The sequence below is a fragment of the Heliangelus exortis genome, chromosome 17 (assembly GCF_036169615.1).
Source record: "Heliangelus exortis chromosome 17, bHelExo1.hap1, whole genome shotgun sequence".
Lineage (NCBI taxonomy): Eukaryota > Metazoa > Chordata > Aves > Apodiformes > Trochilidae > Heliangelus > Heliangelus exortis.
In genome coordinates this window covers 1,407,440-1,429,895 of record NC_092438.1, presented here as the reverse complement: position 1 = coordinate 1,429,895, position 22,456 = coordinate 1,407,440, and the positions used below count along the sequence as shown (strand labels likewise).

The 22,456-nt window shown below is 53.0% G+C and overlaps 2 protein-coding genes across 11 annotated transcripts in view; both read left to right on the top strand.

Moving 5' to 3' along the window:
* GRID2IP (Grid2 interacting protein) overlaps nucleotides 1–5,048 on the top strand; it is a 34,969-nt gene extending 29,921 nt beyond the window's left edge. For all 4 annotated transcript variants that reach the window (XM_071761431.1, XM_071761430.1, XM_071761428.1 and 1 more), the window contains 5 exons: nucleotides 213–299; nucleotides 775–904; nucleotides 2,201–2,319; nucleotides 2,677–2,841; nucleotides 3,423–5,048. In XM_071761431.1, the coding sequence (XP_071617532.1) occupies nucleotides 213–299; nucleotides 775–904; nucleotides 2,201–2,319; nucleotides 2,677–2,841; nucleotides 3,423–3,494 (573 nt within the window). In that variant the 3' untranslated portion in view covers nucleotides 3,495–5,048. The remainder of the gene's footprint in view (nucleotides 1–212; nucleotides 300–774; nucleotides 905–2,200; nucleotides 2,320–2,676; nucleotides 2,842–3,422) is intronic.
* Nucleotides 5,049–7,239: 2,191 nt separating this feature from the next.
* SLC5A11 (solute carrier family 5 member 11) lies at nucleotides 7,240–22,279 on the top strand. 7 transcript variants are annotated; one of them, XM_071761457.1, is made up of 17 exons: nucleotides 7,240–7,464; nucleotides 10,142–10,318; nucleotides 11,213–11,284; nucleotides 11,965–12,069; nucleotides 12,288–12,347; nucleotides 12,775–12,879; nucleotides 14,001–14,106; nucleotides 14,831–14,911; nucleotides 15,325–15,530; nucleotides 16,331–16,466; nucleotides 17,009–17,116; nucleotides 17,516–17,666; nucleotides 17,855–18,023; nucleotides 18,550–18,765; nucleotides 19,997–20,159; nucleotides 21,725–21,906; nucleotides 22,070–22,279. In XM_071761457.1, the coding sequence occupies exons 2-17, from the start codon at nucleotides 10,187–10,189 to the stop codon at nucleotides 22,085–22,087; spliced, it is 2,010 nt and encodes a 669-aa protein (XP_071617558.1). In that variant the 5' UTR covers nucleotides 7,240–7,464; nucleotides 10,142–10,186; the 3' UTR covers nucleotides 22,088–22,279. The 7 variants fall into 7 exon arrangements, with proteins under 7 accessions (XP_071617558.1, XP_071617557.1, XP_071617555.1 ...); XM_071761456.1 differs by having other exon boundaries at nucleotides 22,067–22,279; XM_071761455.1 differs by lacking the exon at nucleotides 22,070–22,279 and adding an exon at nucleotides 8,977–9,157 and having other exon boundaries at nucleotides 7,315–7,464; nucleotides 21,725–22,028.
* The last annotated feature ends 177 nt before the right edge of the window (nucleotides 22,280–22,456 follow it).

The following is a 22,456-nucleotide window of genomic DNA, read 5'->3' as shown; positions in this document are numbered from 1 at the left end:
TTATTAATGATGGCTACAAACACATGTACAGGGGGGGACCCTTAGCACACCCCCCCTGTTCTTCCTCACCACCCTGCAGACAGAGGGAGGATTTTTACCCCATGTCACTGCTAGGTGCCTGTGACCCACAGGCAATGGGACAATTTGACCCAAAAGTGCTGGGATGTGCCTGAGGTCCCTGGCCAGCCATTCACGGAGGTTTTTCTTTGCAGTTTGTGCTGGCAATGGGAAATTATCTGAACAATGGGCAGCCCAAAACCAGCAGAACCACAGGCTTTAAAATCAACTTCCTCACCGAGGTAAGATGAAGCTCACTGGTTCCTGTGCAGGAGGCACCAATGCCAGGAGCTCCAGGTGCTGGCTTATTGTCCCTGTCCTCATACAAGTCTCCTGGGTGCAGGATCAGGGGCTGCTGGGGGGTTTGATGCACAGGGAGGACACCAGAGAGGCTCTCGTGGTGGTTGTGTCCTTCAGGGTGCTGGGACATGGGACCTGCATGTGTGTGTGTGAGGCTGGGCAGAGCCCACAGCCAGAAGACAAAGGGCTCTGTCCCATGTGGGTCACTACAGCACTCCTGAGGGGTGGGGGACAGGGTGACAGCATTGCCTAGCATCTTCATAGCTGCTGTGTAAACATTAAGTGTCCTATTTAAACATTAATCCACAGAGCATGGCTGGGAACTGCCACGCACGTGAGCACAGGCTGAGCCGAGCAGAGGAGCCCCCGTGCTCAGCAAAATCCTCACTTGCTTTGCTTTGCTTTGCTTTGCTGCAGCTGAACACCACCAAGACCGTCGATGGGAAATCCACCTTCCTCCACATTCTTGCCAAATCCCTCAGCCAACACTTCCCAGAGCTCCTGGGCTTTGCCAAGGATCTTCCCACGGTGCCGCACGCTGCCAAAGGTAAAGGAACAGGAGCATCTGCAAGCTCTGAGCCTCCTTGCTCTGTCTCTTGGTTTTGTACTGGTCTGAAGTACTGTGTGGGCTGCACGGGGTTGGCACGAGCAGGATGGCATCCTGAACAAGTGAGGAATGGTCCTGAGCAGGAGGTTGGGGCTAGGAAGGGATGAGCTTGGTGACACGGGAGGTCCTGTCCATCCCACACTGCCACACATGGGAGTTTCTAGACAAGGCTTCGTTCCCAGCCCCAAACCATCTTTCTGGCTGGAAAAAGTGGTCTCCAAGTTGAGAGGTATCACGGAAGTGCAAATGAGGCAGGGAAGAGGGAAGTGTCAGGAGCTGCTCTGCTGCACCCAGCCACTGCCTCCTTCCACCCTGGAGCCCAGCCTCCCCAGCACCATCACTGCCTGCAGACACGTGTGGTACAGAGTGTACAGCACCCTGCACAGGATGAGGTCACAGTCCAGCCACAGGTATACCATGAGGAGTGAGGATTGTACCACTGTGGGTTGCAGTAAAAAAATACAAATTCCCCCCAGCAGTGGGGCTGTCACCCATCTGGGGGTGGCACAACAGGCTGGCTGCATGCACAGCGTGGGCTGCAGTCCCCGTGCACATCGTCCCCTCTTTGTGAGGAATTCCCTTGGGAATTAGTGCTATGGTGGATAAATAAAGCAGAAAACTCAGTCCCGGAGATGTCGATTTCCCCTTGAGGAAGCTCTGTAGCTGCAGCTTTCCCAGCTGGGTTTCATATCTGCTCTAACTGCTAAATAACCCTCCTGTCACTGAGGGTTCCCTGCTGCCCCAGCTCCTCTCACCCCGCAGACCATTGCCCTGTAGGGCTGCCCAGCTTCATGTCACACAGGGGGACAGGGCCACAGCAGCCCCCCAGACACTGCTGGTCACCTCCTGCCTTGCCTGGAGAAGAGCTGAGGCTGCCCAAGACACTCACTCCCATCCTCGTGCTTCCAGGAGATGCCTCAGAGGGCAGCCTGGATTTCACTCCTTGTCTGACCTTCCTGCACGGTCCCTCTGTCCCCTTCCCAAGCCAGGTGAATCCATCCTGCACTGAGCCCTACACGCTCCTTGCACTTGGCACATTCCAGGCTCCTATAGAAGTTCTTGACATCTCTTGGCCCAAAAAACACAGCAGCAGCTGCTGGTTTTCCATGGATGCCCTGGACAGGTTGTGCAGAGCCGTGGAGCTCAGCCTGACCCACAGCCTCGTAGCCCTCGCTTTGCTGCAGGAAAGAAGCCAACCCCAACTCCCCTGTTCTTCTTCTTCTTCTCCTTGTGCAGTGAACCAGAGAACACTGACAGCTGACCTGAAGGACCTGCACACCACTGTCAGTGACATTCAGATGGCCTGCCACAACATGCCAGCCACCCCGGAGGACAGATTTGCAGTTGTGATGACTGTATCCTTGTGTGAGGGGACTTCTGCCCTGGGGTGAAGCCTGGGCTTGTGTCTGTGCCTCAGTGCCTGCTGCTGGGAAAGGAAATTATTACAGCATCTCAGCCCCTCTGAGCCTGGGGGGATCCCCCCCTCCACTCACCCTCACCCAGCATGGGAAGCAGCTGGGTGGTGCTCACTGGTTCTGCCTGGCAGAAACCCATGCAGCAAACCCAGACAGCTCCTTAGGTCCTCCCAGAGCAGGCCAGCAGGCTCCCTTTGCATGCTTGTCCTTCCTTAGAGCTGTGATGGAGCCCAGCAGCAGTGGCTCTGGGCTGTCCCTGCCCCCGTGGCACTTTTTCCCTTAAACCATTTCCCTCAGAGCTTCCTGGAGAGTGCCCAGCCTGCCATGCGCTCCCTGGATGAGCTGCAGCACAAAGCCATGGAAGAATTCAGCAAGGTGTTGTCCTTCTTCGGGGAAGACTCCAAAATGACAACTTCTGAAGCCTTCTTCGGCATTTTTGCTGAGTTTATGAGCAAGTTTGAGGTGAGTTGAACTTTTCAGAGCCAGCCAGCCAGGGCTCTGCTGTCAGAGGTCAGTGAAGGGTTTTCCTTGCACGGGAGCTGTGGGAGCCAGGTGGGATTTCCATGAGCACATCTGCCTGGGGGCCTGCAAGGGCAAAGTTTCCAAGGTGCCAGCTGGCTGGGTGGGGTGGGAGGCAGAGGTGAGGGTGATGCTCCAAGCCCCATGTGGAGGAAAGCAGCTGCTGCCATGCTCTGGTGTTCTTGGTTAACAGCAGAGAGATGTTTAAGAACTTTTAAACTGTGTAAAAAAAAAAAAAAAAATTAAAAAAAAAAAAAAAAAAAGAAACCCAGCAGGGGAGGAACCTAAATTCTGAGACCCAATGTAAAAGATTTGGTGGTTCTCAGAGTGACCCTGAGGGGTTTTGTGGGGAAGGGGAAGGAAGGGTGGTCAGAGATGGGTTCCTTTACCTTACATTCTGGAGCACTGTGCTTCCAGGGCTTGTCCAGCAGGCGGCCAGGGCAGAATTAAGTCTGCAGTGGGCAATAGCATTGAAATGTCCCTTCTGCTGATCCTCAGCTCCTGCTCTTTGCTCTCTCCTGCAGCGGGCACTCAGTGATGTGCAGGGTGGTGAGAGCCAGCGCAGCCCCAGGATGACCTCGCCCCTGGCCTGGTGAGGGCTCTGCAGCAATCCCAGCTCCAACACTTGATAGCCAACAAAGTGCAATTTGCTCCCATCGAGTCTGGTTGTAAATAGGCTGCTGTCACCTGCAAACACCAAGCAGAGCCACGGGCAGAGGGGTCGGGGCAGTTTGGACACTGAAAAGGCACCGTGGGTGATGGTGGATGGATGAGAGGGGGAGGAGGCACAGGGGCAAGAAGGTAAAGAGACCCCCCTGCTCTTGACAACAGCTTTCTCAGCTCTCTCCATCTCCAGCACGAGGGTTTCATCCCCAGGCATTGCCACGGGCTGACAATGGGAAGCAACGTGACCTTGCAGAACCTTTCTGCCTGTGTCATCTCCAACATGGATCCGGTCTGGCTCTATCCAGCCGTGCTGGAGAGGAAGGAAAGCCCGGAGTCTCTCCCAGCCCTCAGCTTTGCTGGAAAGTGTGGCAGAGACTGACAGGTCTTGGCATCTTCCATCAGCACTTAGACTGATTTTAACTCGCCAGGAGACATAAATCCCTGAGCATCTCAGTGCCTCCTTGGAAAGTGCAGAGCTCCTGGTAGCCCAAAAATGAGCTCTGGGAGTCCTCTGCAGTCCTGAGTGCCACCTCTGAGGGAGAGCAGAGACCAGAAAAACCTCCCTGCCTTCCTCCATTCCTTCCCAAGGGCTTCCCAAGAGCTGCATGAGCAGGGAGCCCCGGGAACCCCTGCAGGCAGCTGCTTGGTATTTAGGTGATTTCATTCCCTGGGACACATCCCCTGGGAGGGCAGCATCCCAGGCGTGGTGGATGTGCCTCTGGGCAGCAGCAAACCTGCAGTGTGGTGACCCTGAGAGGCATCACGCCCTGCAAAAAGCCTCCCTTGCCTTCCCAACCCACCAAGCTCCAGCCCCCTGCCCATGGAAGTGCTCAGCAAGCCCTGGCCCAGGAGAGCACCAGCTCCCAGCACAGCCCCTGCTCCCTGCAGGGTCACCAACTGCTGTGTCATTGCTGGGAGACCTTACAGCCATCAGATCTTCAGTTTTCAGTGTATTTCTTTTTTTTTTTTTTTTTTTAAACCCTGCTGTAGACAGTGAAGTGTGTCTTCACAAGTGTTCTCAGTTCACCCAGCTTTAAGTGCCAGGTAGTTTCTAGCATTGTGTTCCCAGAGGCCCAGCCCCATCTGTCCCTGCCTCCCCTCTGCTGTGGTGAGGGGCGATGCTCTCCCAGCTCCTCTTTCCAGTTTGGATGTTGCACAATGCATTCCATTGATTATTATTAATTTTTTTTTCTAAAAAAAAAAAAAAATAAATTCAGTATTTAAACCACTGGAGGTTCTTTTGAAACTGTTGTTACAAATGTGAAAATGCTGTACATAGGTTTTGCTACATGTTGTAACTTTCCAGAGTAGTTAGAACTCCCTTTGGTATTTATATGTGACTATTTTCAAAGAACCAGAACTTCTGACATACGGTTGTATTATTTGATAATGAGACTATGTATATTAATGCCTCAGTCTCTACCTAATGCCTATGTGCTATTCCTAAAATAAAGCTACTGCCTTCTCCCTCCTGACTGCATCTACCTCTGTGTCCAGGCAAAAATTGCTTTCTATGGCAGCCAGAGGTGAGGAACTCTGCATCTGGCACTTGTGTGGCTGCACAGCTTAATATCAACCCCTTACACCTCCAGGTGAGAGGAGCAGGATCAGACCTTGCTGGATTCAGGCTGGCAGTGGAAAAACCTGTGTGAGGAGAGCTGCTGGCGTGCCAGCACTCAGGACAGCAGGATGAACATTCTTAAAATAGTGCGGATTTTTTTTTCTGCTGCCTTCAGAAGAAAACATTCAGTGAGCGTGTGAGCCAGTGAATTGTTTCCCTCTGAAAAGGAATTCTTGGCTGAGGCTGAGTTTATGTCCCTGCAGTGATTTATCTCTCTCCACACCAGCAGCAGATAGATAGGGACTGATGTGCTATCAGATCTCCTGGTTGTAGTTTAGCTGGTTTATAGCAGCCTGCTCAGGCTCTGCGTCCTCCCTGGTGGCCACGGCCCCAGCAGCTGCTAAATGGCTCTGAGCAGAGTTAACAAAAGGTGTGACAGGTCCCTCGCTGGGTATATGTGCCCTGGAAGTGCTCAAACCCCTCCTGGCACCCCAGGGACCACTCCCCATCATCTGGGGTCATCAGCACAGAAAGATGTCCCGGAGCCTCCAGCACCATTCACTGCAGACGTTTGGGTTGTTATTTCTTGAGACCTGCAAACATCAGGGAATTTTCCCCCAGAACCAGTGCTCTGGCTCCAGCCCTGCACAGCCTTAGCAGAACTCCTGCCTCAGCCTCCATCGTGGGATCATCTTCCCAGGAAAGCCTTGGGAAGGAAATAATAACTCAGGCAGCAGCCCGGGGTCAGGACAGGAACACAGCCATGGCTCTGGCTCCATGGGGTGCCACTTCCATCCTCTGACAGGGACAGGGGAACAATGGCCACCACAATCCCAGGTTACATTCCAAATTATTTAAGGATTTTTACTCTTTCCTGCAAGAAAAGGGGGGAGGAAAAGATCAGAAAGGAAATGAACAACTTTTCAGTGAAGTCATGGTGAGGAGAGGTCCCACTGGGGCAGTGGCTGGGGTGAGGTGGCACCAGGCTGGCACTGCCAAACCCAACTGGAACCATTCATGAACCCTCCTTCTCGGTATCTTGAAGAGCCACAAATCTGTAATTATTTTCCAGGTGCCATGAAAGATGCCAAAGAGACAAACAAAGGTCTCAGCTTCAGACTAGAAGGGTTGGAAGTCAGAAAAAGGCGGCAGAGACTGGGGGGTGGCACAAGGTACCTGGGTGATGAATTTGAAGCCCCCCAAGGATCAGCATTGTTCTAACACAATTTAGGAAAAATCTGGGTTTTCCAAGTTCCAACAGATCAAATTAAAGCTCCTCCAATCATAAGATCCAAAGACCTTTAGTTACGTTCTTCAGTATTTTGGAAAGAGTGGGAAACAATCAGATAAAATACAGATACCAGGGGCTTCCTGCTTTGCTTTCTGGTTTCCCAGGCTGGGTTATTTAATGTACTTTCCTCCACTGCCAGTTTAGAAAACTCGGAAGTTATGGTTGCAGCTGAGGTTGTCAGAGGAGGGGTAGGTTTCACAAGACCTTTGGTGAAAGCAGCACCATTGCACCATGAAATGAGCACCTGCACCCAGAGCCACTGCACGGGGCTGCTCTGCTTTGGGGGAGCATTTCACCCAGGAGCTGCAGAGGAGCTGAGGGCTGGCCAGGAAAATTGGGATTGGTAACTGCCCTGTGTTTGGGGTGCAGCCAGGCTGCTGGCACTGAGACACGGGGCTCCCTGAACCCCAGGGTCAGAGCTGGGAGAGCTGCCTCCCGCCACGCTCCCTCCCCAGCATCATTCTCTGCACATCATTTAGCCATAAATGTTCGTCAGGTTTTGCAGAGAGGTGATGCTGAAACCATCATCCAAAGCCTGACCAAAGCCTGGTCCCAGAAGGGGGCTCGATTCTGGGATTAACCTGCAGGCTGAGGAATGAGTTACGGACCCCAGCCCAGGGCTGAGTCCTGCTCTTTGTAAGGCTTCAGCATAAGCTTGGAGACCGGATTAGCTGTCAGCTCCCCTGTGTTGTGAGCTTTCAGCTCGAGAGAACATCAGCAGGGAGATTCTGTTTTGTTTTGTTTTCATTGTTACTTGTCCCTTCTCTAGCTGTGCAGATTGCTTAAGAGAGAATGGCACTCTGGAGTTTGACCCGTGAGCCCCGATAGTGAAAATAATACACTTCTCACCAGAGCCACGTGAGGCCGAAAGAGTAACTTCGGGCCATTAGTTTAACTTTGACTGTAAATATTCCTTCTGGTTCCTTGTGACATCGTTAACAGCTCGGCTGGCAAATCCCCATTCTCTGGCAATATTTAAGCTGCCTGTCAGTTGGCAGAGCTCGGTGGTGCCCGGCGCAGGGAGCAGAATGAGACCCGGCTGAGCGCAGTAAGTTCCCTTTCAGCTCCGGTGGGTGCCTGGGTCAGGGGCTGTGTCCCAGCCCGGCTGAGCCGCGGTACCTGGAGGAGGTGGATGGACCTGGGAATGCTTAAAAAAAACCCCATTTGAGGAGGGATTTTAGAGAGAGCCGGTCCCGATGGGCTCCCGGGGACCCACGTGGGCTGCGTCTCTCCCGGGACCGCTGATCAAGAGCCGGCTTCAGCCGCTTCATTTCAATGCCACGGATGTTCCTTCCTCACAATCTCTGGCGAGGGAAGCGCTGCCGCCTGTGCCAGGAGCCGAGGGAGCCCGGGCTGTGAGCTGAATTCACAAAATGGGCAAAATTTCCACTGGGCCGTGGCGGAGTCGGGATCTGCAATCAGAGCAACCGACTCCACCGCATTTTTCCCAACGCCCGACCTCACCCCCGGCTCCGGGAGCAGCAAGAGGAACTTTCACCCAGCACCTGCATCCAGCGCTGGGAATTTCCCCTGGAGTGTATCCCGAGGTTCCTGTCTTTCCCGAGGGACGTGACAAATGCCTCTGCCCCAGGTGTGCAGGCACAGAGTGGGGAAAGGCACCGGGGCTCTGCCTGGAGGGACCCCGAGTGGGATGGAGCCCACACAGCTCCTGGCTCCGGGGGTTCTGCTGGTGCCCACCACCTGCTGCATGTCCTGAGGTGGGAAGTGTCTTGGGATGAAAGGAACCAGCAATATCAGAGCTGCAAAAGCGAAAGCAGGAGGTGGGAGAGCAGAGTTAGCGACTTCCCGGGAGCTGGCACACCAAACCTCATTTTTCTTTTCCTAGTTAGAGGTTAAGCAAGCCAGTAAGATCTTGGCAAGAGCCAAGACATGTTGCCTATTAAAGAGGTAAGGTAGCCCTGGTCTGATCGCCAGTGCCCTGCATCCTTGCGAGGCAGAAGCTCCCAAGGAATTCGGTGGGGTCTGGGGCTTTCTAAGGCACAGAAAAGGCTCCGCTGAGGTACTTCAAGTCCCCGGTCCCAGCCAGGACATGGCTCTGTCCCCTCTTCAGCTCTTGCGCTGGTGCCTCGGGATACAAACCCCAGCTGTGGAAAGAGGGTCCTGGATGGGACTTGCCAGCGGGAAAATCCTTATTGATTGCCCAACCTTTTTGTAACTGCAGGAGGGGGTGGCAGTGGCCCAGGGCAGGGCTCGTCCCTCCCGAGTGCTGCCTGGCAGGAGGGATCGCTGCATCCCTATCCCCATCACTCCATCCCTGCTCTGCCCCACACACCCCCGGGCAGCCGGTGCCGCCGGGTGCTCTTTGGGCTCCAGGTGAGTTCGGGATGGGTTCCCGGTGCAGCTCCAAGTGGGGGTGAAGCTGCTGGAGGTTGTGAAACACGGGGACGAGGGGCAGGGCTGCTGGTTGGGTCTGTGCTGCGTGCCGAGGGCTCAGGTGAAGGAAGAACTTGTTGGACCGCTTGCTGTCGGACCGGCCACGCCGAAAGCCCAGGGCTGCTCCAGGACACCCCTCACCCCACCTTCTTCGGCTTTTTGGCAGCCGGGAGCATATAAGTGTTGTCTGACAAGTGTGAGAGAGGCCACAGGACCTGGCCAGGAGGAGAAGAACCAGCGGCCTCCCCGGCCCAGCCGTCTCGGTGACACCGGGGCTGGACCCGGAGCTGATCCAACTGCGAGGCTCCGGGGAGCGCCGGCTCTGCCCCCATCTTCGGCTCAGCGGGGTAAGAGAAATCACGCGTGGCTGCAGCCTGGATGTGAGGGGGATCCAGGGGGATCCCCGAGGGTCCCCCCGAGCTAGGGGATCCCCTTGAGCCCCCAGGGCTGCCCCTCACCTCCGGTCCCGTCAGCGCGGGGCCGAGCCTGGGCCGGGGAGGAAGAACCCAAGAGGAACCCAGGAGGAACCCCGGAGGAACCGCGTTCATTCAGCCCCCGGCAGCCTCCCTGCACGGCTCCATCCTGCTCCAGGGCCCTGCCTGGCACCACGGGGGGCTCAGGGAGCTGCCACAGCTCCTGATCTGGCGTTTCTGGACAAGAAAACGGGTTTTAATTCCTGCTTAAAATCATGAAGAACTTGAGCATCTCAGCTGCAGGAAACGCTGCTTTGGAGCGGGGTGCAGGAGGGAGCTCCAGCTCCAGCTCTTCCAGCTCTTGGTGCCCATCCCAGACCAGCTGCTCATCCCCCTGCCCCATCCCACTCCAGCATGGCAGAGGGTCCATCCATCCACCCCTCCATCCATCCCTCTGCTCGGTGACCTCTGCTCTGCCTCCTCCCCTTCCTGATGTGGAAAGGAGCCGTGCCCAGGAAGGAACCTGAGCACCCTCTGCACCTCGCCATGGCCAAGGAGGACAATGCCACCAACACTGAAGCAGCTCATGTGTTGTCCCATCCCAGCAGCTTGTCACTGGTACCTTTCTGGCAGCAGCTTCTCAGCAGGGCCCGTCCCACAGTGCTGCCACTTCTCCCACCAGTCAGACAATTATCCACTGCAGAAGGAATCTGACCAAGCCCCAGCTGACCAGCCTGCTGGCACCACCTTCCCATCACAGAACTGGAGTCACGGATGAAGGCAAATGCCAAAGAGCCACAGCTCCAGCACAAGCAGCACCACAGCCAGAGCTGACAACCCCCGAGTTGTTCCAGAAACAGGCAACATCTTCAGGGTGCTACCACCTCCTCTCTAACCATCTAACCCATTTTTTAACAGATTTATGCATCAGGGTAAAGAAGCTCTCTGCCTGCATGCCAAGCCATGGAGCCCACCAGCAGCACTCCCTCCTCCACCACCCCCTCCTGGGATGTGTTTCCCCAGAAGATGCTGGAACCCACAGACATTGCTGTCCTGGTGCTCTACTTCGTGTTTGTCCTCGCAGTTGGGCTGTGGGTAAGCACATACCATCAAAAGCTTCCATATGTGCCTGGTTATACTGAAAATTAAGGATTTTTTGGCCTCGAATTATTTTCCTTTGGTTTGAATCTGGCCACACTTCATGGGATTTAACTGAACAAGCAGAAAGTGGAGTTTACAGGTCCTTTTCCTCACTTCAGCCTGGGGAAGTGTCCTCCCTGCTCCAGACGAGAGCTGTTCAGCTCGAGTGTTTGCCAAGGGTTTGAGAACCCTTGGAAAGAAGAGGTCAACTCAGTACAAAGTATTGCTAATAATAATAATAATGTTGTGTTCATCCAGGAGGGAACTGCTGCCCTATAAAGCACCTGTGCTTGGCTGCAGTGGTCTCACCACCAGGTTCTGTAAATTAAAGACACAGTTAATATATAATTAAGGCAGAAGGACAGCCTGCTGGCATGGCTTCTGTAGCAGCAGGAGCACAGCCTGGTTGTTGCTAGGGCTGGGATGAACAGTTCCTCCCTTCAGGTGTGGTGCACAACTCTGATGGTGAAACTGTCTGAAAGCTCTGCAGGTCGGGAGCCAAGGGGCTGAGCAGTTCTCCTGCCTCTGCCTGGCAACTAGAGATGGCCACAGTACTTGCCCAAAGTTCCTTGTCTTCCTCGTGATCCGGAGTGGTTTGGTTTCTCACAGAAAACATTGAATCAGGACGCTGAGGTGATAGGGAAAACATCCCATGGCTCAGCCTCAGCCAGGACCCTCCCTTGGCTGCTGCTCTCTCATCCCCCAGGATTTCCCAGCAGCATTGGCAGGACCTTCAGGAACCCCCTCCCTTTCATCTGATGACAGCACAGAGTGTCCCGGGAGGGAAAGTGTTTGGGGATGCTGAGGGGGGGGCAGCTGAACCCCACGTTTGCTTTTCTGCCTCCCCAGTCCATGTGGAAGACGCAGCGCAGCACGGTGAAAGGCTACTTCCTAGCTGGAGGACAGATGGTTTGGTGGCCTGTGAGTATCTTTATCAGTGCCCTGCTTGTGCCCCTGGGCTACAGCAAGACTGGAAAGCACTTTTTCCTTCAAAAAGGGAAGAAAAAAAACCTTTACTTCCACATTTTGCAAAGACCCACTTATGATAGTGGGGGGTTTCTGTATTTGAGACTGGGGACGTGGAGGAGCTGCAGGGCCAGTCCCCAGCTGGCACAGCCTCTCTGGGGCTCCAGCTTGGATCTGGAGGTCCCCAGAACAGACAGGGTGGTCCCCGTGGGGGGTGCAGCTTTATCTTGAGCCAGTCTGTGGAGTGGGTGTTGCACTTGGGCTGGGCTGGTGAGTCAGGGGGTACTGATAAAAGAACCTGACAGCCTGGCACGTCTGCTTGTTACCTTCTGCCCTGCTCCCCCACGAGAGACTTGACTCTCTTTTGGAAGCAGGATGGTCCTAAGCGTGTCCATAAATGAGTGACAGGCAGCAAATGATAAAAGGAGGTGGAGAGAGGAGTCAGAGCCACTGAATGCATGGCCAAAAGCAGGTGGCAGAGGGTATCAAGGATTTCATGTCCCCTGTAGTAATGATGGGGGAACAGCATCACCTCCACAGGGGGATCCCCTGTGGGCTGTAAGCAATGAACTGCTCTGTTCACCCTTTTGTCCATCACTGGGCTGAGAACAATGCCTGGTCCTGTTTTTCTCCAGGTGGGTGCATCCCTGTTTGCCAGCAATGTTGGAAGTGGCCACTTCATTGGGCTGGCTGGGTCAGGGGCTGCCTCAGGAATTGCTGCAACAGCCTACGAGTGGAATGTGAGTGGGGCACAGGGACTCTGGGGCCAGCTCTGTGCTCCCCAGGGCAACCCCAATCCTAACCCCCATCCCAGCCCCAACCAGACACCACACAAGGGTCTGGCAGCTCCAAAGGCTCAGCCTTTGGCTGCACGAGCTCAAAGGACAACCCGTCCCCATGTCCCCATTGACCCCCCTGACCACAGCTTCCCTGACCTTCCTTTTCCTTTCCTCTGCAGGGGATGTTTTGTGTTCTGGTGCTGGCCTGGCTGTTCCTGCCCATTTACATAGCAGCAGGAGTAAGTAGGGGCGGGTTGTGTCCACCAGTGATTTGCTGGTACTAAAACCACCTGGTTGGTGCAGGGGCTTTAACCACCTCCTGCTGAGCCTGAGCCAGGGTGCTCTGAGCTGCTCTGGTGGCCTGGGCTGAAGGGGACAAGATGAGAGCTGCTGCCTGAGGACAGCTCTGAGGGCTGGGCTGGAGGGGGTCAGCCTGCTCTGCACCCCCACAATGGGGCAGAATTGTCCCATCCCTCCAGGAGATGGGCAGAGGCCCTCACAGGGAGCCTTACAGCAAGAATTACAGCGAAGTCAGCACTTGCTGAGCTGCTGGGAAGGCAGCTGAGAACCAAACAGAGCAGCTGGCAGGGCTGTTCTGGGCTTCTCCCCATGCAGAACCTCCCTGGGGGTCCTGCACCCCCTGCCCTGATGGTGCCTCTGGTGTAGGTGACCACCATGCCCGAGTACCTGCGGAGACGCTTTGGGGGCAGAAGGATCCAGATGTTCCTGGCCATCCTCTACCTGTTCATCTACATCTTCACCAAAATATCCGTGAGTGGGAAAACAAACAGAGTGAGCTGGGGTGGCCAGGGAGGTGGAGAAATGCAATTACTGACCCCTCCCCACATTGGCGTAAGGGTGGATTAGCACCAGCTGAGGGGGTCGGGTTGCAGTTGTTGGGACAACAAACCTCAGGTTTTTCCTCTTAAGGATCTGAATTTTTGTTACAGCAGGAGGGGAGGCCAGGTGTGAACATCCTGAGCAGTGGCTGAGCCGTGGGCATGGATGTGTTTGGGGGTTTAGGTGCTGCACATCGGGCAGGTTACTCAGTTTCTTCCCTCTCCTGTTTCCTGCCCCCACACACTCCAGATGCTGCTGTGTGCAGGATGAACAAAGTCTGTGTAGGGATGCAAAGAGCTGAGAGCTCTGCTGCCTCTGTTGGATGCAGTGCATGGGACACATAATCCCCCTTGCCCAGCACCCCCCTGGCTGCTCCTCCACCCCCCAGCAGCACCTGAGCCACTGGAGTCAATCAGATCCCCAGGGCTCAGGGGGCACCCAGGAGCCAAGCTCAAGGTTCTCCTCTACAAGCAGTGACCCGTTTGGTGCAAATCTCTTATTGTGAGTCCTGATGAGAGAGGCTGGGTTGTTCAGCTGCCTTTGTACCTGTTTGTCATGCTGTGCTCTGTGGTTTGCCTACCCTGAAGCTCTCAGTGCTTTCAGGTATCTGCGGAGCTGGGTGGCCAGGGCTGGGCCCCAGCCCTGAGGACATCCCTGATGATCTCCCTGTCACCGTGTCCTCAGGGAGGAATTTGTGTGATGGCAGAGGGGTGCTGGGGCTGCTGGCAGGCTGAGGCACCCCTGCCCGGCACAGCCCTCCCACCCATCTCACCCAAGCTCCAAAAATGTCCTTTTTGAGAGAGCACTGCGTGTGTTCCCCTCCTTTGGGGCAGCTCCATTTGTCACCCTCCCTTATCCCAGGAGCAAACACTGAACCAAACCTGATCCTAATGCCCAGGAGCCTGGAGCAGGGGATGTGCCCCAGGGAGGAGATTGTCACAAAGCAGAGTGGTGACACTGAAGGAGAGGGCTTGGCCAGCTGAACCATCGTGTTCCCTGGCAGCAGCAGCTCCGAGGGGCTCAGTAGTGTCACTGATTATCTTTCCCTCCAGGTTGACATGTATGCTGGGGCTCTCTTCATCCAGCAAGCCTTGCACTGGGACCTCTACCTGGCAGTCGTGGGGCTGCTGAGCATCACTGCTGTCTACACCGTGGCGGGTACGTGGGGAGGCTCAGCCCAAAGCAGAGATGCCCAGGGATCCTCCTGCTGGGAATCCTGGAGAATGAGGGGGGGGGGAGGGAAGGAATTGATTAGGAAGAAATCCTTCCTGCCTGCTAGGGAAGAACTACCAGGTAAGAGGAAATAAATAGCCCTGATAAGGCCATGGCAGCTCAGCTCTGCTTTAAGGAGAAGCTCCACGCCAGGCATTTGCTCACCACATTTTTCCTCTGGGCTTTTTGGAGGTATGAGAGGTTAACATAACAATGAGCCATGTAATGTGGGAAGCCTGGAGGATCTTGGGTGCCCTTTCGGGGCTCCTGAGTGGCCAAATGGAAAAAAGCCATGCACGGGGTAAGCAGTAAATCCCAAACAAATAAAGGTTGCTCCTTTCCCAGTGCTCACCCCGAGAGATGTTGCTCATCAAGATCCTCCCCCTGCTTTGTTTTTCCTTCTCCTTATTCAGCTCTGCCTTAGTTTTGGAGTTTTTCCCCGAGTTTCCCGTAGAAGTGCTTATCCTGGACTTTGGATTTTTGGTGGTGACTCATGAGGATTTAAAACATGAGAAATTCCAGCCAAAGCACCACGCAGGGGACCTGTCCGGGCTGCCCCCCTGCCCGGTGGGCTCAGGCAGCTCATGCTGCTCACCCCAAACCTCTGCAGAGCTGGGATGACAGAACCAAAACCCCTGTCCCACCCTTTGCTGCTTCTCTGCTCCCTCAGGTGGCCTGGCAGCTGTGATTTACACGGATGCTCTGCAGACCCTCATCATGCTGGTCGGGGCTGTGACTCTCATGGTCTTCAGTGAGTGTTTCCTGGGGGTTTTATTGTTGCTAAAACTCTGACAGAAGCTCCACCAGCTGCTCAGGGCAAGGGGGAGCAGCACAACTGGTTACTCAGTTGATGGGAGTTCTGGGAACTGCTTTCCACATATTTTCCTGCTGGAATACATCCCCGTACAAATAATCTCAGTTCTTTATATGGTAAAAATGCACAAGTGCTCCCTGAAAAATCTCTACAGGAGTTATGCTTTGAAGCAACACCATGGATGAGCCTTCCCCAGCCAGCAGCTCAGTGTTGTGCTGTCCCCAGGCCCAGTGATGGAGCCAACAGCTTCTGGTTTTAAGGAATTCTTGTGAGGGATCCTCCACAGCAAAGTCCAGAGCCTGGGAAACCCACGGGGTGATGTGATAACTGCTTCTCATGACCTGTTTTAGGTTTTATTGAAGTTGGTGGCCTTGAAGGTCTGCAGACAAAATACTTTGATGCCATCCCCAGCACCCGCAAGGAGAACAGCAGCTGTGGCTTGCCAAGAGAAGATGCTTTTCACATCTTCAGAGACCCCGTTAACTCTGACCTTCCCTGGCCAGGAGTTTTGGTGGGAATGACCATCCCGTCCCTGTGGTACTGGTGTACAGATCAGGTGGGCCCCTGCTGGGTGCTTTGTTCAGGCTCAGGAACTGTGGTGTTGGTTGTTTGAATCCAATTACAACCTCAGGGTCTGCCCAGGGCCTGGACTGGTTTCCTATTTCTGGTGGGAATTTAGCACAATCTGATGGTTTCAATCCTAAATGTAATATGGACAGCTAAGTTTTGGGAATCATTTCAACGTAAAAAGGGCTGAGGCTGTGTGAATTAATCCTAGTCTGTAAAGATGGCTTGGGTTTTTTTTTTTCTAATTTAAGCTTTTCAATTCTTGTGAACCACCTGTGAACTCATTCCAGCTTCCCAGGGCTTTGATCCCTCCTCCTGAGCACCCCAGAGCCAGCCAGACTGAAGCCCTAAGCAACCCCCTGATGTTCCTGCACTGCTCTTTTATTTCACTCATTTTCCTTGTTTCAGACTCTGTTCTGCTTTGGCAGGAGGGCTGCTGACCTGGCCAAGCTTAACCATTGGGTCAGAAAAGTCCTCAAAAAAAAAAAAAAAAAAAAAAAAAAGAATAATAAAAATTCCAAGGCTGAGTATGATTAGTCAAGAAGCAGATGCTGCAGGGGCAAGGCTCAGGTTTGATGGCACAAGCAATGCCTTTCAGATCCATGTTTCTGCAGGATCCTCAGGACCTGAACCAAGAGTTAGAAAGCTCCAGCCCAGCTCTGTGTTCCCCCCACTGACATTTCAATAGTTCAGAGGAGGACAAAGCAGACACAGGAACCCCAGGGGCATCACCCCCCCACGCCAGCTCCTCTCTGCTGGCAGCTGATAAAACCATTTCTTAACTTCCAGGTCATTGTTCAGAGGTCTCTTGCTGCTAAAAACCTCTCTCATGCCAAAGGAGGCTCCTTGATGACCTCCTACTTGAAAATTTTGCCCCTCTTTATGATGGTGATGCCAGGCATGATCAGCAGGATTCTCTTCCCAGGTAAGTGCTGAGGGAGAGATCTCCCCCTGCTACCACCACTGCCTGGACTGTGGTTGAAGCCAGAGGGGTGGAATAGTGACCCTCCCCATTTCACAGGTTATGTCATGACTCCCACACTGTCCTTTAGAAAGAATTACAAAAATAATAAAATCGTTTACATGATGGCTGGGCTCTTCTTGCATTGCTGCCCTCCTCTCTTCTTTTAGAGCCAATGCTGATTAAAGGATTACCAAAATTTTGCTCCCAGAAAGCAACATAGAACACCCAGCATGGGGACTGTGCAGCTAAAAGGCTGCAATGCCCCAAAAGCCCAGACTGGAGAAATTTCCCACCCTAAGCTGGAGAACATCCCCCCCCTCCTCCAGCAGACCCCAGCACCCCCATCCCTGCTCTGTGTGCAGGAAGGGAAAATAAAGGGAAGTAAGGAAGTGAGCATTTCACTTAGAAAACGGTTTAAAACCTTCAGAGGAGTAACTTGTCCAGATCTATTTGTTTGCTGTGGCTGGGGAATGCTGACTCTCACTGCCTCTTGTTTATTTTAGATCTGGTGGCTTGTGCAGATGCAGAAATTTGCCAGAAGATCTGTGGCAACCCCTCTGGCTGCTCTGATATTGCTTATCCAAAGCTGGTCATAGAACTTCTGCCTGTAGGTAAGGAGCCTGGTGCTGGTGCTGGTGGGTATGGTATGGACCAGCTAAAGAACATCCCTGAGAGAAGTGCAGAGAGGAAAAGAGCTCCACCCATAACTTCAGGGGGCTCACTGGGTTTCAGTCTGGGCATGGTGAGGCAGTGGCAAGAGACAGCATGGAGCAAGACAGATGGGGGATGGCCCAGTATCCAGGCAGATAATTCAGTCAGATATGTGTAGGACATAAAGCACAGATGTTTAACAAGGAAAATCAGTTTTTACCACCTTACTATCACTGGACATTTCAAAGCTGGAGCTAAAAACACTTTAAAGAGTCTGTTCTGGCTCAAAGAAGAACTTGAGGACACCCTACAGCAGGGGAACAGGGAGTTCCTCAGGGTGTCTGTACTTCTGTTTCCAGGGCTCAGGGGCCTGATGATGGCAGTGATGATAGCAGCTCTCATGTCCTCCCTGACTTCCATCTTCAATAGTGCCAGCACCATTTTCACCATGGACCTCTGGAAACATTTCCGTCCCCGTTGCTCCGAGTGGGAGCTCATGATCGTGGGCAGGTATGGAGAGGCAGGACACGTGCAGAGGATCAGAGCTGGAGCATCCAGACAGCTCAGCACACCCTGGTGCCCCTGTGCTGATGTGGCACCTGCACCGGGTCTGCTGGGGGCTTGAGCCTTCCTGCTCGTGAGGGACCTCAGGCTGGGTCTTGCAGGCTGAGCTGTGTCAGCATCCTTCCCTCCCACAGGGTCTTTGTGCTGCTCCTGACTGTCATCTCCATCCTCTGGATCCCACTGGTCCAGGCTGGCCAGGGAGGGCAGCTCTTCATTTACATCCAGTCCATCAGCTCCTACCTGCAGCCCCCCGTGGCAGTGGTGTTTATCCTGGGCTGTTTCTGGAGGAGAGCAAATGAAAAGGTAACAGCTCTGCTGTGCTCAGACCCTGCACCCAGCAGCACGGAGGTGACCCCAGTGGGCTGGCAGGGTGTCCCTAAAACACCTTGAAGCCTGTAAGGGGTTTGCTGATGACAGGGACTGTGTTGTCTGCACTGGGGGGGCTGCAGAAGGCACAGACCCAGGGACACCAACCAAATGGCATCAGGGGCCCTAAACCTCCAGGGTGAAGGGTGAAAGTCTTCCCAAACTGGGCTTTGGTTAGGCAGAGAACCCCAAGGGTTAAGGCCATCATCAGGATGCAAATACCACTTTTTAAAGCATTTTGTGTGAGATGTTACACCTGTCTGATGCCACACCTTCCCTCCACACTGAGATTAAATCACCCACTTGGCCCTGCAGAGATCAGCCTGAGGCAGCAGGAACAGAAAAGGGAGAGGGGAGAGAAAGCCACCAAAAAAAAAAAAAAAAAAAAAAAAAGAGTGAGGAGAAAACCTCCTGGGTGGGTGCAAGCCCCTCTCCCCAGTAAAGAAGACCCTTCCTCTCCTAGGGAGCATTCTGGGGCCTGGTGGTGGGGCTGCTGCTGGGGGTCATTCGCCTGGTGCTGGATTTCATCTACCCCGAGCCCCAGTGTGGTCAGAGTGACCTCAGGCCCAGCCTGGTGAGGTACATGCATTACCTCTACTTCTCCATGGTCCTGGCCACCATCTCCACGCTGACCACGCTGGGGGTCAGCATGCTGACAGAGCCCCCCTCGGAGGAAATGGTGAGTTACCCCTTCACGGGGCTTTGGTTGGTTTATTTTTTGGTTTTTTTTTTTTTGTTGTTGTTGTTGGTTTCCAGGATGCCCCACGCTACTTCCCTGGGAATAATGTGGGGAGAAATAACCTGGCAGTAGAAGTTTGCCTTCATTCCTTGCTCAGGATAACCTCAGGATAACCTGTTACAGACACCCCCCCCCCTCTGCTCCAGCACCCTGCTGCCATTTTAGATTTTGGTCCCATAAATCCAGAGTCCCACTGTGGAACCTGGTCAACAGGAGATGTTACAAAGAGCTGTACTTAAGTTCAAATGTGTGTTTAATCTGTGACAATTAGCTTTTTCCCTCTATTTTCCAAGAAATTCCAGCTCCTGGGTCATCTTTATCAAGTCTCTTACTAATTTAGTGAGGAACCATTTTTACTTGCAGAAAAGAGAAATCAAGGGCAGAGAGCACCCTTCCTCTGGAACAGGTTTGTGCCAGTTTAACTGTTTTCCATAGATGTACTGAGACTTCAGAAAAACATTAATAGCAGAAAGAAGGCCAGAGGAGGCCTTCAGAAATCATACAGCCAACACATCCTCTTGCTTCAAAACACAGCTCAGCTGATGTATTTCTGAAAGACCTGGTGAACTCATTCTTAGGAATCCCAGAGAGGGAGGGTGCCCAGGGAGCTGTGTGATCAACTCAAGAGCTCACTGCCTTCCCAGCAGCAGTTTTTCCTCATTTCCTCCCTGGATCTTTCCAGCTTCATGTTGTGCTCATCCCTACCTGTCCGCCCTATAAGAACATTCCTCTTTCATGAGGCTTTGACATAACTGAAGAAAATTATCATATCTCCCACCTGTCTTCTTCTCTCAACAACCCCAGTTCTTCGAGTCATTCTTCCCTGGCCACAATTTCCATCCTTTTGCTCCCTTCACTGACCTGCTCCCAGTCTGCACCCAGTGATGTTCCCATGCAGAGTGTCTCCTCCTCAGAACCAGAGAGAAGAACAAACTCCATCCTTCAGAGAGTGTCTGTCGTGCTCCAGACAGACCCAAACCCAAGGTGCCAGTGGCAGCATCACTTCTCCAGTGACCAGCTGAGCACTTTGCTGTTCACCTGCTCCAGCAGAGCAGGAGAACAGGTTTCAGCCCCTCTAAGTATTCTCTCTGCAGGCTGCTCTGCTGCTAAGGGAGTCCTTTAGACAACCGTGGAAGCAGTTTTTCTTTAACACCACTCTTCATGCCATCAGATAAGTCGGCTTACCTGGTTCACACGTGGGGATCCACCAGTCAAGAAAGACCTAGCAGTCAGCCCTTGCCCTGATGCTGCAAAAGGAGTGTGTGAAGCTGAGCGCCCAGCTCTCCAGATTGATATAAGCATTGCTTCTGAAAATAGTTCAGATGATAATAAATGTAAGTGTCCTGTTCAGTCATACCTACACTTAACAACCCTAGGCAGGCTGTAAAGCCTTTGAAGACAAGAAACCTTAAAAACCACTTCCTCTGGATTTCTGTAACTTCAGGCCCTGCTAGAAGGTTTTTACCTAACCTAGAAGGTGTTACCCTAAGCAGAAGTTTAGGTTCTTTTCCATCTCTTGGTGGCATTACAGATGCTTGGAATTAAGCTGGATGGGATACAGAGAGCCGTGCCTGTTATCCCCACTAGAGACTGGTGCTGTGGGCACCCCTTGCGAGGAGAACTGGTTGTAAAAGGGGAGGGTGGAGGAAAACCACAATTATTTTCATGAAATTCCATTTCTGTTTTTCAGTGATGTTTTCTGACCGACTCTAGCAGCAGGGAGAACCCAGAGCCCTGGGCGGAGTTCTTGACAGATCAGTGAAGGAGGATTTACATTTTTTAAAACTTGTACTTGTGGGTATTAGGTACAAACCTGTGTAGTAACTCACTCTGCACTTTCCAGTGATGATTATCATCCCTTGGCTTTGCCAGGCTTGGGACACTGTTTATGTAATTCTGCAGCTTTTGCTGTGTACTGCTTTGGTCTTTAAAAAAAAGCTGTTGAAAAGATCAGAAAGTTACTGACTGTGGTGCAGACCTCCCAGCCCCTGGGGAGTCTCCCGTTTGCTTTCCCAGTGTTTGGTCCCGTGTGCTCTGACCCACACCAGAGCTGGGAGAATCCCATTTACAGATGTGTGGCGTGGAGTAACTCTGACTGGACCAGAGCAGGCCAGGGGAAGCTGATGGGCACCCAGCAGAGCTTTTAGGTTTAGTTTACTTAAAATTCCCTTAAAATGTCGGGAACAGCAGAACTTGAGCTCAGAGGGAAGAAGGAAATGAGTACTACAGCCCCCAGAGATGCTACCTGAGGGCTTCCTACCACTCAGCACAGCAAGCGTATCCGTTTTAAAGAATTCTCAGTTCAAGAAGGACAGGGAAGTGCTTGAAAGAGTCCAGCACAGAGCTACTGAGATGATTAAGGGAGTGGAACATCTCCCTTATGAGGAAAGGCTGAGGGAGCTGGGTCTCTTTAGTTTGGAGAAAAGGAGACTGAGGGGTGACCTCATCAATGTTTTCAAATATGTAAGGGGTGAGTGTCAGGGAGATGGAGTTAGGCTTTTCTCAGTGGTGACCAGTGATAGGACAAGGGGTAATGGGTGTAAATTGGAGCATAGGAGGTTCAAGTTGAATATCAGAAAAAATTTTTTCACTGTAAGGGTGACGGAGCCCTGGAACAGGCTGCCCAGGGGGGTTGTGGAGTCTCCTTCACTGGAGACATTCAAACCCCACCTGGACACGTTCCTAGGCGATGTACTCTAGGGGGCCCTGCTCTGGCAGGGGGGGTTGGACTAGATGATCTTTCCAGGTCCCTTCCAACCCCTAGGATTCTAGGATTCTATGATTCTATGAATTCTGGTACATTTCTGCATCCAAAGCCTTTGCACAGGAGCACACTGAAACATTCCTGGGACTCGGTGTGTTGGTGAGATTCCCACCTCACTGCTGCCTGTCTTTTTAGGTCCGACTAAGGCCAAAGGGAGCTCGAAGGTGGTGACCACTTTGCTGTGGCTCTGCGGGATGGAGCGCAAAGAGGAGAACGCTGAGAACACGGCAGAGACCAAACCTGAGCCCCTGCCCATGGTTTCCCTGGAGGAGAAACCACTGGTGAAACACATCCTGAACATCAACCTGCTGCTCTGTGTGTGTGCTGGGATCTTCCTCTGGGCCTACTTCGCATAGCAGTCGGCTGTTGGATTCCAGATGATGACAACTAATTTTAATCGGTGTACATAATAATAATAATTAGCAGAGGGTTAATGTAATTCTTAACGCTTTCTAAATTTTATTTTCTGTATTTAAGCAGACAGAGCCTCCGCCCTAGTTCTTGCCTTATTTCTAATGGGGGCCTGGCTCTGAAAGAGAGCTCAGCACTGGCATTATTGGACCTGAACTGACAAGATGGGTGTAAGGAGTTAAGAGAGGCAGCTAGGCAGAAGAGGGATTTTTTTTGTTTTGTTACTTTAAATATTTAATCATGCTCTTCGGGGTTAGAGCACTGCCTGGAATTCAGGAAGTCTGGATTCCGTTTCTATTTATGCTGCTATACCCAGCTACAAGCACCCGGCTCCTCTTTGGTTCGGTCCCTCTGCCCCGGAGGGTTGGGTGGGTGCCGGGAGGGGGCTCGGTGGGAGCTCCCAGCCCTGCCCCGGGCTCTGCGGCGTTTCTGGGGCTTTGTCCCGAGTCGGTGCAG